The sequence below is a fragment of the Dermacentor albipictus genome, chromosome 1 (genome assembly GCF_038994185.2).
Source record: "Dermacentor albipictus isolate Rhodes 1998 colony chromosome 1, USDA_Dalb.pri_finalv2, whole genome shotgun sequence".
Taxonomy (NCBI): Eukaryota; Metazoa; Arthropoda; class Arachnida; order Ixodida; family Ixodidae; genus Dermacentor; species Dermacentor albipictus.
The window spans coordinates 252,510,852-252,526,389 of NC_091821.1; the positions used below are offsets into that span (position 1 = coordinate 252,510,852).

The 15,538-nt window shown below is 45.5% G+C and overlaps 1 protein-coding gene across 3 annotated transcripts in view; it reads left to right on the plus strand.

The window, feature by feature from the left end:
* Positions 1-15,538, plus strand: part of barr (non-SMC condensin I complex subunit H) — a 72,894-nt gene that overhangs the window by 19,930 nt on the left and 37,426 nt on the right. For 2 of the 3 annotated variants that reach the window (XM_065431001.1, XM_065431007.1), the window contains exons 8-9: positions 2,123-2,288; positions 12,522-12,619. In XM_065431001.1, coding sequence (XP_065287073.1) covers positions 2,123-2,288; positions 12,522-12,619 — 264 coding nt within the window. The remainder of the gene's footprint in view (positions 1-2,122; positions 2,289-12,521; positions 12,620-15,538) is intronic. The other variant, XM_065431012.1, reaches the window with a different exon arrangement.

Here is a 15,538-nt window from a genome sequence, read left to right on the forward strand (position 1 = left end):
GGGGAGGGGCAATTGTCATGGAGCAGTATATATTCCTTAATTATACACGTGTACGCTCGCCATCTCCTGTCACAGTACGAGCGCTGATATGCCTAATAAGGGTACTGGCAGGCCTTAAGAGCTTTTTCGGACGTGCCTGTGGCGATTTGAGCCTTTAAGGGCAGCAGAAGACATGCATTCATTTTGTCTAACTGCCCGATTTTTCGGATGTTTTCGTGGCCCTTAGGGAGTACTAAAAACCATACGTTGACTGTACAACTGACCAAGAGGATGGTTCAGATGGTTCGTGAAGCGAACGTGCGTCGGAAGGATGACGAGAACAGAAATGACCTACGCATTGATGAATAAACACGAAAGGAAGCGTGCTGCCGCTTTGTTAAAGGAGCTTGATCTAAAAAAAAAGTTATTGGCTGACGCCAAGATGCGGGTGTCCCTCATCCAAACCAAAATACTCTTTCGAGCAGTGAAACGCAACAGTGAGGCGTTGTGCGCGGCCTAAATGACAAAGTTCGCACGTCATACAAATGAGCTTGTAATCAACTGATAGAAATAGCTCATATTGAAAAATGTTTACTTCTGTACGCACCTCCTTTTTATTTGTATTTGAGAATGTTCAACTCGATTAGCAATAGATTTTACCATTTCTTTCGAAAGCATTTTATTTGCCGATTATTTCACTAGCCCCCGCCCCCCTTTTCTGTTTTTTATTAAATGAAATAAGCACTACTCCTTATAAAAAGTGGATTAAGTGATTTTTTAAAAAATATTTTAATATGCTTACTAGAGAGTGACAGCATCAGGCGACATGGTGTCAACCTGCCTTCACATAAAACAAAGTTCTGTGTCACTCAGGGAATTTTGTAAAGGCATTCAGGGAAAACCTGGAAAACTCAGGGAATTTGGAAATGTCAACTTGGTAGACACCCTGTATGTGAACAGAAGAATCGGAAAGGCAGCACTTCAGGTCTTGAACAACACCGAGATAGAAGCAGCACAAATCCTCTGGACGCCGGGACACGAATCTCTCGCGGGGAACCAGGCGGCGCACGCTGCAGCTCGAGATCATGCATGCCGAGCCATCTCCGACACAGAGAGAACACGGACCAACGATTGTAATGAGGATGATGAGCGGATATCCAAGAAGTACTCGGATATCTTGGTGCACTACAGGAAGCAGAGGCGTCACTAGCTGCCCATGCTTAATACAATGAGTAGGGAACAAGTGATAACCTGGAGAAGACTCCAGGCTAGAACCTACCCGCATGGAACACTGCTGCCCGCCATGTATCCGGGCACCTACGGGCGAGACTGCAAGTTCTGCCCGCCGGAGACGCCCAACACCTTGCGCCATATGGTTCTGGGGTGCAGGAATAACCAAGAAGTGCCACCGTCATCATCACCACCAGGCGATAACATGCAGGAAGAAGCGGATTCAGAGGAAGAATCGGAAGACCAGTGGGAGGCTCTGCTGGTGAACATGATGGGGCGGCGGCAGCGAGCCATGGCTACCTGGACTGAGGAGGCCACCCACCTTTGGGCTCAAGAAGCCTGGTCTAGCAGTAAAGTTTAGTTCTCTCTTCTGTACTAGCTGGAGCTGTCAGAAATGTGCCCACTTTTTTTTTTTTTACATCAATGCTGCAATTTTTTTTCTGTGTGTGATGTTTTTGTAGGTTTCCTGCAATTGAGTTGCCTTTCTGTATGGTTACAAAATAGGCTTGTAACTACATGGTGTATCATAAATGATACGTGTCAGCTTTCATTTGCTACCGTGCAGTTCTTTCGGAAACTACAATTTTTGTAGTATATTTGACCTAAGCAAGAGCTTGTACAACTTTTCCACAAAAAAAATGTACATTCATGCAGTAAAGGGTTAACACTAGTGTACTCTGTGGCTATCACTCAGTTGTGTATATGTATGTGCATGCAAGCTTACAAGCATGTACACACATGCACCATGTCTTCCATGTGCCTCAGTCAGTCTGGCAGTTGATACATGAAGCTGTGTAAATACCTACTAAAATGCTATCTGCTTTAAGACATCAGGCCTACTGAGCAGGATTGCAAAGGTACCTGCACTCTGATAGTCTTTTTCTTGTGCATTTTGTTTTGTTTTTTAAACTAGATTGACCCCCTCCAGGAGCTTATCCGAGTTAACAGCACATGTGGAACATCAGATTGCTTTGTCATGAATCACATTTATTCATTCAGCGACAGAGGGGAGCTTATGTTCCTAGATGCATCAAGAAAACTTGAAAGCATCAAAGATACTCGCAGCAAGGCACCAATAGGTATGTTTTTTAAATATACTTGTTTTTGTCTTTCAGGTGTAGTAGTATTTGGTTAGTGCAGTAAAATAGTTTGTCATCATGGTTGATGAACATGATAACCACAATTCATTCGAATAGCTGCAAAACCTAGTGGATGAGATCTGTGTTGGTACGGCTAGGAGCCCACTGGCTTTTCTGCAAAATATTTTATCTTTGCTCGCAAGGTTGAAAGTTCAAACTTTGTGGTCCTCTCTTCCATATCCAAATTAGGGGCTCAAGTGCCTCCATTTACCTGATGGCAGCTGAGCATGGTCTTAAGTAGCGCTAACTTGACAAAACACAAGAACAAAGAAGGGAGACGCATACCAGGCGCTAAAACTTTCAACTGAAGTTTAATGGAAGAAAACAAGAAGCTTTAGTACACAAAAAAATGGGACCAGCAGAAAGCAAGCAGTGATATATACATTATGATTATCACATTATCATTTTATGATGGCAGCTGAGCAAAATTAGTGCGAGGGGGAACTTTTGGCAATATATCTTGTAAAGGATATGGGCTAATGAACTGGGTATGGACGATCTAAGGTCTAAGGTGAGGCATAGCTTGTGTCTTTTCCGCCATGCATACAGAGGTGCCACCGGAGGTTTGACTACCTGACGAGATGTGTATAGACGACTCCAGCACTTGAGAAGTGGGAAAACATTCCAGAAGAACGTACACTGAGATGAGGAAAGGTACAGCATGAGCGTTATGTTGTATCTCATTATCAACAGACGTTCTGTGTAAAATCATATGTGACAGCACTCGTGTTGGGCCTTTTCTTGTCTTAGTCTAACTTTTTGCTTTGTTTGCTCGCTTTCTAAGGTGAACCAACTAGTAGACGAACATTGCATACTTTTCCAGCACTTACCGTATTTGCACGATTCTACCGCGCCACCAATTGTGATGCGCACTTACATTGCCACCCAAATGTTCCAAAAAATAACTTTGTGCAGATTCTACCATGCGCATCAAGTAACGAAACCTGAGTCGATGCACACCGTGTTGAAACGAGTTTATCGAACATACAAAAGCACACAGACATGTAGCTAAATCTTAGCAGCTAGTTGCTATTGGAGTCCGATGACACCTCCTTTTCACTGTCTGCTGACCACAGAAATTCATCTTCAGTTCCATTTATTGCTTTAGAAATGCCACACTTCTGTAGGCTTGCACATCTGTTGTCTCCAGGAATGCATTCCAAGCACCATGGACCCACCTTGCGATGTCTCTGAATGTCGCTTTCTTCAGACGATCCGTTTGATGGCATTGTGGCTAGCTGCCTTGCATTGAGCTTTTTTTTTCTTTTTTTACTAAGAATCTGTTTCGTTTTTGATTTTAAGTAGAATTAGTTACAATTGTAACACTCATGCAACTTTAAATGCACCTTTTATTCAAAACAGGTGCGCAATAGTATCGTGCAGATACGGTAATCAAGTGATTTATTAATTTGAGAGCAATATGAACACTAGGCGCATTTGTGCTATTGGCATCGCCTCCATTTGTTTGCCCTGGTATCGATGGTACATCCACGGCCCATGCGTGAAGGTTTAGAAGGTCTCCAGAGATGTGCAGATTGTTTGGCTACAAAAATGACAAAGTGAAGGGAACACACCATCACGCTCCACTCAATCGGCTCTGCCAGAGCAGAAGGCAGCATTCTGGCTTCTGCTGCTGGCATGAGCATTGTGCATACACGCAGTAATGTTCCTGCTGAGGAGCATGTTCATATCACACCATGGTGCATGCACTGATCAAAGCAGAACGGCATTGATTTGAAGCGTCAGTAATGCCACTGCTAGTGTTCTTTACTGCACCAGCATCATGACACACATGATTTCTTCCAGGGCTCTGTCCCTGCTGTGCAGCAGAAGTGGTCTCACATGCTGCATTGCGCCACTAAAGAAACAAAAAAAACAAACTATTTTGTGATCTAAATGCCGTTCTAATGCTGAAACTGCACTTTCCCTGTGATCGCTCAGGAACTATGATCCAGTCATCACACATGGCCTAAAACTGTGCACGAGCTGGAGACGGGTGTGCTAAGAGTCTCTAGATAGATAGATAGATAGATAAATAAATAAATAAATAAATAAATAAATAAATAAATAAATAAATAAATACCACTGTTTGATGCTCAAATATCTCCACGCATGGGGACAAAGTAACCATCTTTTCATGTTTGTTATGGTAAAACCACTTTTCCTTGCCTAAACACAAATGTGAAGATGTAATGCAGTAGGATAGGTTGGCATGTTGATGCTGTATCATGGTTTTTCTTATCGTGAGGTATTCGAAATACTTTTCACAGGTGCTTGTCTTGGTATGTGACAACACAGCAGTCTATACAAAATTAGTGTCAATTTTCTTGAAAATTCACAGCATGAACATTATTAAACCACTTGCATACACTTGTGCATGCACTTTGCTGCATATCCAGGATTAATACATCACATAAGCGCTTCTTGGTTAATTTTGAAGAAGATTGAAGGCAATGTGCAATATAATTGACTCAATTTTGCCACGTATAACTTGCAACCACCAGTCGCATAGCCAGGAATTTGTTTTTTTAATGGGGGGGGGGGGGGGGAGAGCTAAGGTTCCTTTATTTTCTGTTAAGTTTTCTATGCTTGGTGCATAATAACAGAACTATGGAACCACCAAGCACAGTTAAGAGCACAGGGGTTTTATTTGTGCATCCCTTCACTTAATCTACTCCATCATTTTTAACTCCTCTTCCTCATCTCTTAAGCTGCACCCCACTGCTCGCTCATGTCTAAAGCCAACGACGCACCAGAAGTTTGCCACAAATGCCTCCCCCCCCCCCTCCTGCGGACAAGTGGCTGTGGTCACTTGAAGAGGTGGTCAGACGGAGGTTTTGATAATGGGAGCTGGTTTGATCCTTGCAATAGCAACTGTGTCTTCACGGCCATTGCGCAAGATTGTGCAATGGTGTTCAGAACGTTTGATGCGGAAAGGACCGTCGTAGCGGGGCTGAAGAGGGCGACGAGGCGTGTCAACACAGACAGACATGTGAGGATGTCTGCAGGTTTGAGGGTAGGAAAATGTCGTGCTTATTCGTGTGAGCAGAGGTTAGCAATGGGCGCAAGCTGTGCATGAAAATGCGTAGATGCTGGACGAAATAAGATGGATACGAAACATTCGGTGTAGATACAGGGTTGACGAGGTCACCGGGCAAACAGAGGGGGAAGCCGTAAACCATCTCAGCTACAGTAAAGGCAAGTTCTGGTCAGAGTGTTGACCAAAGGCCAAGCAGCATGATTGGAAGGTACAATACTCAATCCTCCGCGTGAGACTGAGCAGCGAGTGCAGTTTTCAAGTGTTGATGTAGCCTCTTGACAGTGTAGTTGGATGCAGGATGGTAAGCAGTTGTGTGAATGTTCGCACAACCCAGAGGGGATGTTACAGATGTGAAAAGTGCCAACTCAAACTGTCTGCCTTGATGAGTGGTCACCGTTGATGGCATACCAAAACGGCTAATCCAGGTAGCCCAAAAAGTATAACTGCCTCCTCCATTATGTCAGGCATTGGAGCTGCTTCAGCCCACCGTGTGTACCTATAAATACATGTAAGCAAATACATATAACCACTGCATGGTGGCAAACAGCCAACAATGTCCAAATTAATGGTGTTGAAACGCGCATCAGGAAGAGGAAATTTGCCCAATGGAGGCTTGGTGTGCCGTTGCACCTTGATACGTTGACATGCTATACAAGTGCGGACCCAGTCGCGTATATCAGCGCATATATGCGGCCAAACTTAACGTTCGGTGATAAGGTGTTGTGTGGCACGTACGCCTAGATGGCAGATTGAGTGCAGTGTACCAAAAACAGCACTGCAAAGAAGAGCAGGAACATAAATGCAGATACTGTTAAACGAAATGTCACACCAGAGTGTGACGTGGTTGGGAAAGTTGACTCACTCCAAGTGGAGGGATGTAGAAGATAAGAGTCATGGAAGTTCATCATCCGATGCTTGAGCTGCCGTGAGCAAAAATAAGGAAAGGTGAATAGAACTTGCCGTGGCGTTGATGGTAATACGACTGAGAGCATCCACTGCACTGTTAAGGCTGCTTTTTATGTAGCGTATTCTGTCGTGAATACGGCAATAAAAGCAAGATTCCGGAGCTCTCTAGGAGTATGGATGGCACTGCAGTAACGTAAAGCCGAAACAAGTGGTTTGTGGTCGGTAAGAATTATAGATGGTCACCCTTCAAGAAAGTACCTGAAATGCTTCACTGTGAGGCCGCGAGGAGCTCCCATCCGAAAGTACTGTATCGGCGTTCACTGTTGCGTAACTTGTGGAAAAAGGAGATGGTGGCCCATGCATCATTAATTCACTGATGAAGAGTGGCTCCCACGGCTTACAAAGAAGTCCACCATAAGGCTAGTGGGAGTGGTCTGTGAAGGGTGATGCAGGAGGGCGGCTTGCGCAAGTTCGGTCTTAACGGCGGTGAAAGCTTGATCAGTGGCCGTGTCCTAAGGAAGTATGGTAGAGAAAGTTTTCAAAATGGAAAGGAGTGCTTCAAGAGGCTGCACCAACTTAGAGCATGCAGGGATGAAACGGCGTTAAAGATGGACGAGTCCGAGAAAACGTCGCAAGGCTACGTGTGGACTTTGGTGGCAGGTAGTCAATGATGGCCTGAACCTTCTCAGGCAGTGGAGTGATGCCATACTTGGTGATGTGATGTCCGAGAACATCGACCTCCGGAACCTTAAACTCAATTTTGTCAACATAGATGACGAGATCATAATCACGAAATCGAGTGAAAAGTTGGCTATATGGGCTTTATGGGTCTCAGCATCGCTGCTGGCGACGAGAAGATCATCTGTGTTGGCAAAACAAAACAATAAGCCTCTGGTGACTTCATCTGTAAAATGTTGAAAGGTTTGAGCTGCATTGCACAAACTGAAAGGCATGTATAAATATTCAAAAAGAGGTAGTTGTAGAAGTTTTTGGAATGTCGGTTGGCTCAACGGGGATCTAGTGATAAACTTTCACAAGATTGATTTTCAAGTATATTGTTGTGCCAGTTAAAAAGGCAGTGCATTCCTGAATACAGTCTAATCTCATTACAACGGACCCTCATAATCCAACAAAAAAGAAGTCCATTTTATCTTAAGTCCATAATATCCGAGACACATCATTTCCGAAACGCTCGTCGCAATGTCTGAAAACTTTATTGCAAAGAGTGAGCGATGAACGTCCAAAGTAAAAAACAAACAAAAAGTCACAGTTTCTCCCAAAAGGTGACACATCAATTCGATGGCAAATTAAGCAAGATAAGTGTGGCAGTAGCAGCGAGCGAATTGACCATTATGCTGTCTCTTGCTTCAACACAAACTAAACGTCGAAAGCACAGCTTTTACGAAGCTACTGGCACTGGGCGCACTTTGTCCACATCACAGATTGCTTTCATGATACGACGGCTGCGCCATTAACAGCAGTGACCGCAGTAGAGCCCCCCCCACTTTCCCTCACCTGCCCCCTGTGCCACGCGCGCGAAAGACAGGCGCGCTTCCCCCTTGCTTTTCTCCCTCCTTCAGGCACAAGATATTGAGCCGCGATCATTGCGGATTATCGTTGCCAGCCTGTGTCAACATGGCAAAAGTCCATTTTATACACCCGATTCTGACAAAAATTCCCGCTAATTTCGTCCGCTGTAGCCGATAGTCCATTGTAATGTGGTACGTTAAAAAGGAACTTCATTGCATTATTAAAATAGGCAGAACAAACTAAGGGTCAAGTATGGTCAGCTATATCTGGTAGTCTGTTGTTTGCTGGTCCGTTGTAATGAGCGTATACTGTATTGGGTAGTGGGTATCGGTCGAGAACAGTGACCGCATTTAGTGCACAATAATGACCACAGGGCTGCCAGTCATTGTTCTTCTTAGGCACCATGTGTAGTGCTGACGACCATGAGCTGGATGATGGACGAATGATTTTTAGTTACAACATACGCTCGAATTCATGGCGGGCAACTCGAAGTTCATGAGGACCGAGTCGGCTGGGGCGGCAGTGTACAGGTGGGCCACTGGTAATAATACAATGGGTTACAGTGTGTTTAGGGGTTTTATCTATGAGAGACTGTGTAGCAATCTCCAGAAACTAGTTGAGTAGAGCTGCATACAGCAAGGTAGGCAGTTTGATGAAAGTAGGGCTGAGAGCAGCAGCGTGCGACAGAAAATGCTGACAGACCCGTGATGTTATCCACCAGGCGACTGCGGCTGATATCCACGAGCAGATGAAAATGGCCCAAGAAATCTGTCCCTTAAATGGCATAGCGGACGTATGCTATCTAAAATAGCCATGGCAACCTTCTCTTAAGATTGAGATCGGGGGTAAGAGACTTCTGTCCATAAGTTGTGATGACGGAAGAGTTGATAGCTTGTAGTGGGTTGACTTTGCGCGGAGACGGCGGTCAGCTTTGGACACGGGAATTATGTTGACCTCTGCACTAGTGTCTACCGCTGTTATTGACGACTGGCCTGAATGTTTCCTCTGTGCCACGAACAGGGTGACTCACATTGACGAGCTGCGGTGCAAAAACGTCGGTGGTAGTAGCACAGGCCCTGTGATGAGAAACTGCGTTCAGGTTGTTGAAACAAGTGTTGCAGGGAAGGTGGCATGAGAGGCTGATGAGTTAGATAGGGTCGGTCATTGAAGTTGTGAGTGTTGTGCAATTCCTGACACAAGTTGGCGACTTGAGATGTTAGCTCTTTTACTGTTTTCTGAAGGGAATCCACTTTAGGAAGTGGAGAGCTACAGACAGCATTTACTAGAGCCGGAGCAACGTCCATCATATCGTTAGCCATTCAGCATTTCCAACAAGGGCTTATGTTTAGCTGTGACAAGAGCCATGCCTACATTTGCTGGAAAACGTAGAAACAACTTATGTAATACGGCCATGTCCAAGGAGTCTAGTTGGTCACCAATGAGGCATTGCAGGTGACGTAGAAACTTAGTTGGACGTAGGTCACCGAGCTCTTCATTGTTCAGGAGCTGCTGAATACGCCGATGCGCAGGCGGGACGAGATGGTGAAGAAGAGCCTGTTTGATTGCCGTGCATGGTGTTTCCTAATGTGGCTGGACAAGGATGTCGCATATCTTGGCCATGGCCATATTCCCAGTTCATATTTGAAAAACTCGGACATGATGCGATGACTACAGAACTTGTTTTCAGCTTGTATGAGCCATAACGTGGGATTGGTGGGCCATAGCTCCGGTAGCGTAATAGTAGCTGTAGCTCCTATAACACCCATAGAAGGTACCTGACCGGTTGCAGAGACAGTAGGAGCGGAGTTCAGGTCGTCTGGAGTCTGGGCTTGATCCATTGAAGATCGCATTCGTAGTTTGGGTCACCAGTAACTGTGGAACCACCAAGCACAGTTAAGAGCACAGGGGTTTTAATTGTACGTCCCTTCACTTGATCTACTCTATTGTTTCTAACTTCTACTCCTCATCTTTTAAGCCCTACCCCACTACTTGCTCATGTCTAAAACCAGCGACGCACCAGTAGAAGAAAAGTTTACCACACAAGCAGAAGCTTGATGTGGGCGAGTTGGTTTTGCATACTTGAAGAAAAGAGCGCTACGAAGACGTGGACTAAAAGAGGAACATGTACGACGGACAGGGCGCTACTTCCAACTAAATGTATGTTTGAAGAAACAGGATTTTAAATAGATACAACCTAGAATGGCCCATCGTGACATCACGACCTCCCTATCTCATTAGAAATACTATCTCTTTTTTGGTAAGCATCACTGAAGGGCAGGGCCGAGGGCACGTGCACTAGTTGCCCTTCAGTGATGCTTACCGAAAAAGAGATAGCTTTTCTAATGAGATAGGGAGCTCGTGATGTCATGATGAGCCATTCTAGATTGTATCTATTTAAAATCCTGTTTCTTCAAAAATGCATTTAGTTGGAAGTAGCGCCTTGTCCGTCGTACATGTTCCTCTTTTAGTCCGCGTCTTCGTAGCACTCTTTTCTTCAAGTTTACCACACAACAATTACCTTCAACAGGCCCTTGGTCTGCCCGAAGGCGTGTACCATTCTGTACTTGTCTGGGGCGGGCATCTGAAGGATATACGCCTTTGCTCATAGGCGACATGCCAGGCATAAAAGGGAGCAGGGTGCCAGCCGGAAGAATTTTGGCGTGAGGGGGGGAGTTACGTTCCGTAAACTCCCTCCCTCGACTTGGCCACTGGCGACCGCATATAACCCGCACCCCCAATTACAACAGCCCGGAAATAAGAGAAAGAAAGTGTGCATATAACCTGCTTAAAAAAACTGTATACAGCAACGCTCAAATCTTTGCAAAAACTGTCTTCATTCGTGTATGCATGACTCGGCTACGTCAAATCTTCATCCAGCAGGCTCTGTTGTCCCTGCTTTGGTGATGCTGATAAAGCTGGATTCAGACGATGGACGTGATCGGGGATGAATAAGTCGCGTAACATGTGACTTTGCAGCTAGCACTCGCATGACTGAATATGACAGCATGGATGGATCACAGGCAGTGATGACAAAGCAAATGTGACTGTGCCGAAAATTCCAACAGTGATGTGTCTCCACTGCATCGCGAAGCACTTCATGCAAACCGAGGGAGTGCCGCAGGAAAGGGTGATGTACAAGTTTGACGGCGCTCCGTGTGTTATTTGCTAACAAATAAACACAAAATGCTGACCCATGTAGAGAAGGAGAATGGGTGTCCATGAAGGAAAGGAGAAGGGAACTTCAACACGCAGGGGTGGGGCGAGGATAAGGTTCCCTAGGAGATCATAAAACTTTCAGTAGTGGAGAACCTTGCCTTAAGGTGTGGCTTCAGGGTAGCGCCCCTGTGAAGCCACGCCTCAAGGCAAAATTCACGTATAACCTGCACCCCGACTTTATTGTCACATATGTTTAAGTTTTGGTGGTGTGGGTTATATGTGGAAAAATATGGTATGAAGATTGTCAAGGGGTTACATACACACTCATGCACATGCACGCTCACATGGAGAGAGAGTGCAAAGTGGGAGGGTTAGGAGATACATTTTGACAGAGGTAACAATCCTGAAAGGCAGGACAGCATTGCTTAGCTTCAGCTTGTGTTTGAGAATACTCTGATACATGACCTTGGAAGATATTACAAAGTGTTGAATTATTTTCAGGTGCTGCAACGAAAGAAATGAGGTCATGATTGCTGTGAAGTAGTTTTGTTCTGGCACATGTGCATGCATGCTCACACGTGCGCGCGCGGTTTCACACACAAATCATTTCATAGTTCGATTCCATGACAGATCACAATGTTCAGTTCCCCACTTCTGTAGGAATGAAGCTTTGGTGACACTGCTAACCATTGTCGTAGTCGTTGGGTCTAGCTAATTTTTGAACTAGCCTCGAACCATGCTAAACATAGGGTCAGACCACACATGCACTTGCGAATGCACGCTGAGTAGTAGTCACTCCTGGCTAGATGACTTGGCAGACATAGCTTCGTAGTGAGTTATTGACAGCGCTTCAAAATACGGAAGGTAAATGTGGCTACTATCTTTCGGTCAAACTGGTGCAGGACAAAGCCGTTCCAAACCAGGTAGCACGGCTAGACTGGAGCGCATGAGCGCGAGTGCATAATCCAGTCCTGTTGTGCACAAAGCAAACACTGCGCATAAGCGCTACAGTTGCATGTAGATATGGTGTGCTACAAAGCATAGATAACGCGACCGCCCTGGGGGTGTTGCAATGAGCTTGCTCACTGAGCGCACTGCGGTTTGCGGAGGACAACCGTGTTTGCCATGTCGTAGGCACCAAAAATCGTAAATAGTGGCATCTGTGTGAACATCCAAGATCAAATTTGAACTGCACACCATGGTGATGTTCAGCAGACGGAGCATTGGGGGCACGTCCCGCTCCGCTGTAGCTTTCGCAGTGCATTGAAGGAGCGGGAGCACTGCGAAGGGGATAACAGGTGATCTTTGATAGCCAATAACTCCGTTTCTGCTAAACACATTGAAGTACTTTTGGCTGCAAGGTATTTCTGAAGTAGTCTAGTTTAACTTCGGATGCATTTCTCGACTTCAAGAAAAAGGGCTTCAGGGCCCCTTGAGGTGTATTTATACTATAGTCTTTGTGCATTTATAGACTGAAATTGTGCACCACCATTATGTATTCGTAGGCTTAAATTGTGAGATTTTGCTTTTTTCTTTACCAGATTACCTGCAAAGATGTCTGAACAACAGAAATGGGGTTTGTGAAGACCCTGGTCTCGTCTGCATGTGGAATGAAAGCGTTGAAGCAGAACGGCATGATGTGAGTATCAAGACAGAACTATATGTCATGCCTCATTAATCAGTTTATTCAAATGATTCAAACATTCAAACACTCCTAGTTTTGATTTTTTGTAAGCCAGGTATACTAAATATCAGGGTGGCTCTTCCTTCATATATTGTTGACACGTCAGCTCTTGTCTCAGCAATATTCTAAATATAGGAGACAAATAGAAATTTTGATGTCTCAATGGATGTAACTATTATACTTTGTTTTGTTGCCAATATGCAGGCCATATTATCTATTGAACACTTTCAGTAATAAATTTTCATACTTCCATCACAAGTGCCTAATTGTGGGCCTTGGCATCCATATACGACTAAGGAACATTAATATGATGCTGACCCACATTTAATTTCTCATGACTGCTTTTACTGGTGTACCTGCTTGGCATGCAGTGAAAGCTGGCATTTCCAAAGATAGTAAACTGAAAACAGGGCACCCTCTGTCATACCCTTTTAGTTTGAACGAAATTTTGGCCAAATGGGGACTGTATTAAACTAAATATCTTAGACATTTGGAATAACTATCTTGTTTGCTCTTTGCACTTTATTATTGCCTTGATATTCTGGAGTGCTGTTACTAAAAGTTGTGTGGATTATTTCTTCTGTTAATAACATGGCAACCTGGGCACGTAAGTAGTTTTCATTTTCCAGACTTTTTATGCTGTCTGAATTTTTTAATTTTGTTATAGAGTTAAACCTTGATATAATGAACTTGAATATAACAAAGTATTTCATAACTTTTCATAACCTCTTGCCCATAGAACACGATGTATTTAGAACCTCAGTATAACGAAGTGTTTGTATGCAATTTCAAAAAACAAGATTTCTCTTCTGCTGTGAAGAAATACAGAGACAAAAAGTGGGAAACTTCCCCGGACGCAGGTCGCCAAATGATTGAATTACAAGCGGTTTCTTGCAAACGCACCTCTCAGATGACACACCGTGCAACAAGAGCGACCACTGCAGTGGAGCCGCATCATGTTCCCTATAAAGTCCAAGTTCGATAAGATCCTATCACCGCCCACGTACTTAGTGCTTTAGGTGCGAGAGAAAGTGTGCGACAAGGGTAAGACAAGAAAGATGGTGGCTTCACGAGTGCTGCCTTCCCGTGCAAGCAAATGGAAAAAGGGGGATGTCAAGCGCGCGTGTAGGGGCAGGGGGCGGGTGGTGGACTGGGCCATAAGTTGGCGCACGTCTTGGTTGTGACTGTGCACAGTTGTATGCGCGACTGAGCGCACACGCAGCAGTGGGTGCAAAGAGTAAGTGTGCCGAGACGGCGTAGCACCATGTAAGCTGTCTTACGGGAAATGTGACTATTGGAGGTTGACAGTATAAGAGGTTGTATTGTATCGTTCAGTATTGGAGGTTGCATAATCTCAAGTTTTGGTGACACGTTGGAGCGAAAGGCAGACGAAGCATTTGCTCTCACTGCCGGCACTTTTCCTTATAGCGTCGTCCCAGTGCGGATGACACTGTCAGCGGTGGGGATGGAGTGTACGCGAAAGCCTGGCTGGCTTCACTTAATTCATACCGCCGAGATGATATCGTCCACGTGTGTGGCATAAAACTGTATCATTCGTCGCCAATTCCCAGATTTATCAAAATTAATTGTTTTCTCGTTCAAATTTACTTTTGTCAATTGCCCAATAATTTGGAAAATTGTGCGGCCCCTTTCTGTGTAAGAAAACCGATTGGCAACATTACTTATATTGACACAAGATGATTTCGAATTACGCGCGCCAGCCGCCTCCTGCGTTCGTGCAGTTGTTTACTGCTACCTGCGAAAGATAGCGGCAGTGAAGCGGGCAACACGGGCTCGCAAGGCACGCGCAATCGGAGCAGCGTGTCATGAGCGCGGGACACGAGCGAAGAAGAAGACGTGCGGGTCTCTTGCGAAAAGACTGCGAACGCTCCTGTGAAGCTCTTGTTTAGCTGTGTGTCGGGCACAAGTTCGCCCAAGGTAAAGCGATTAAAGTACCATCACTCAATTGTGCGTTACAAATCTGGTGGAGGTGCGGGGTATGATTTCAAGCCCTTCTCAAGTCAGGGAAAAGAGCCTGGACTCACGGCAACTTGGACCCATCGAATTGACTCCTGTTCACCAACGCAGCAGTCGTCGCCTACGTGGTGAGCCCCCTGAGTTCTCCTCTTTGCCGGATTCTATCGGTGCTTCAGCATCTGCTAGCGGAAACGCTATCGAGATGACCACTCAAACCACGCCAACTCATATCGTAGTCAACTCGCCAATGACGCCAGAGCCTTTCCACGGCGACACATTTGAAGACGCAGAGGACTGGCTGGAACGCTTTGAGCGCGTGGCCGAGTTCAATGGATGGAGCGGAGAGCGCAAGCTACGAAACGTTTACTTTGCATTGGAGGACAGCGCACGAACATGGTTCGAAAACCACGAAGCGACATTTGTGTCGTGGGATGCTTTTCGACGGGAGTTGCTGGCAACCTATCCGAGTACCGACCGCAGGGAGAGGGCCGAAGCTGCCCTGCAAGCTAGAAACCAGCGTAACAACGAAAGCGTGGCCATGTATGTAGAAGACATGTCCCGCCTATTCCGCCGAGCGGATCCGAACATGAGCGAGGACAAGAAACTACGCCATCTAATGCGGGGCGTAAAACAGGAACTGTTCGCAGGGTTGGTTCGGAGCCCGCCGCGCACCGTCGCTGAGTTTCGTTCAGAGGCGACGACTATGGAAAGCACGTTGCAACAGCGATCAAGGATGTACAACCGGGAGATGAACATCACCTCTGTGGGCGTATTTCCGGCCGTCTTCGGAAACAGCGTGGAGGTCATGCGAGAGCTCGTGCGATCCGTTGTGCGAGAAGAGCTTCAGAGGCTACGGCTTGACCAGAACGTTCCAACGCCCTCTTCGCTGGCAGACCT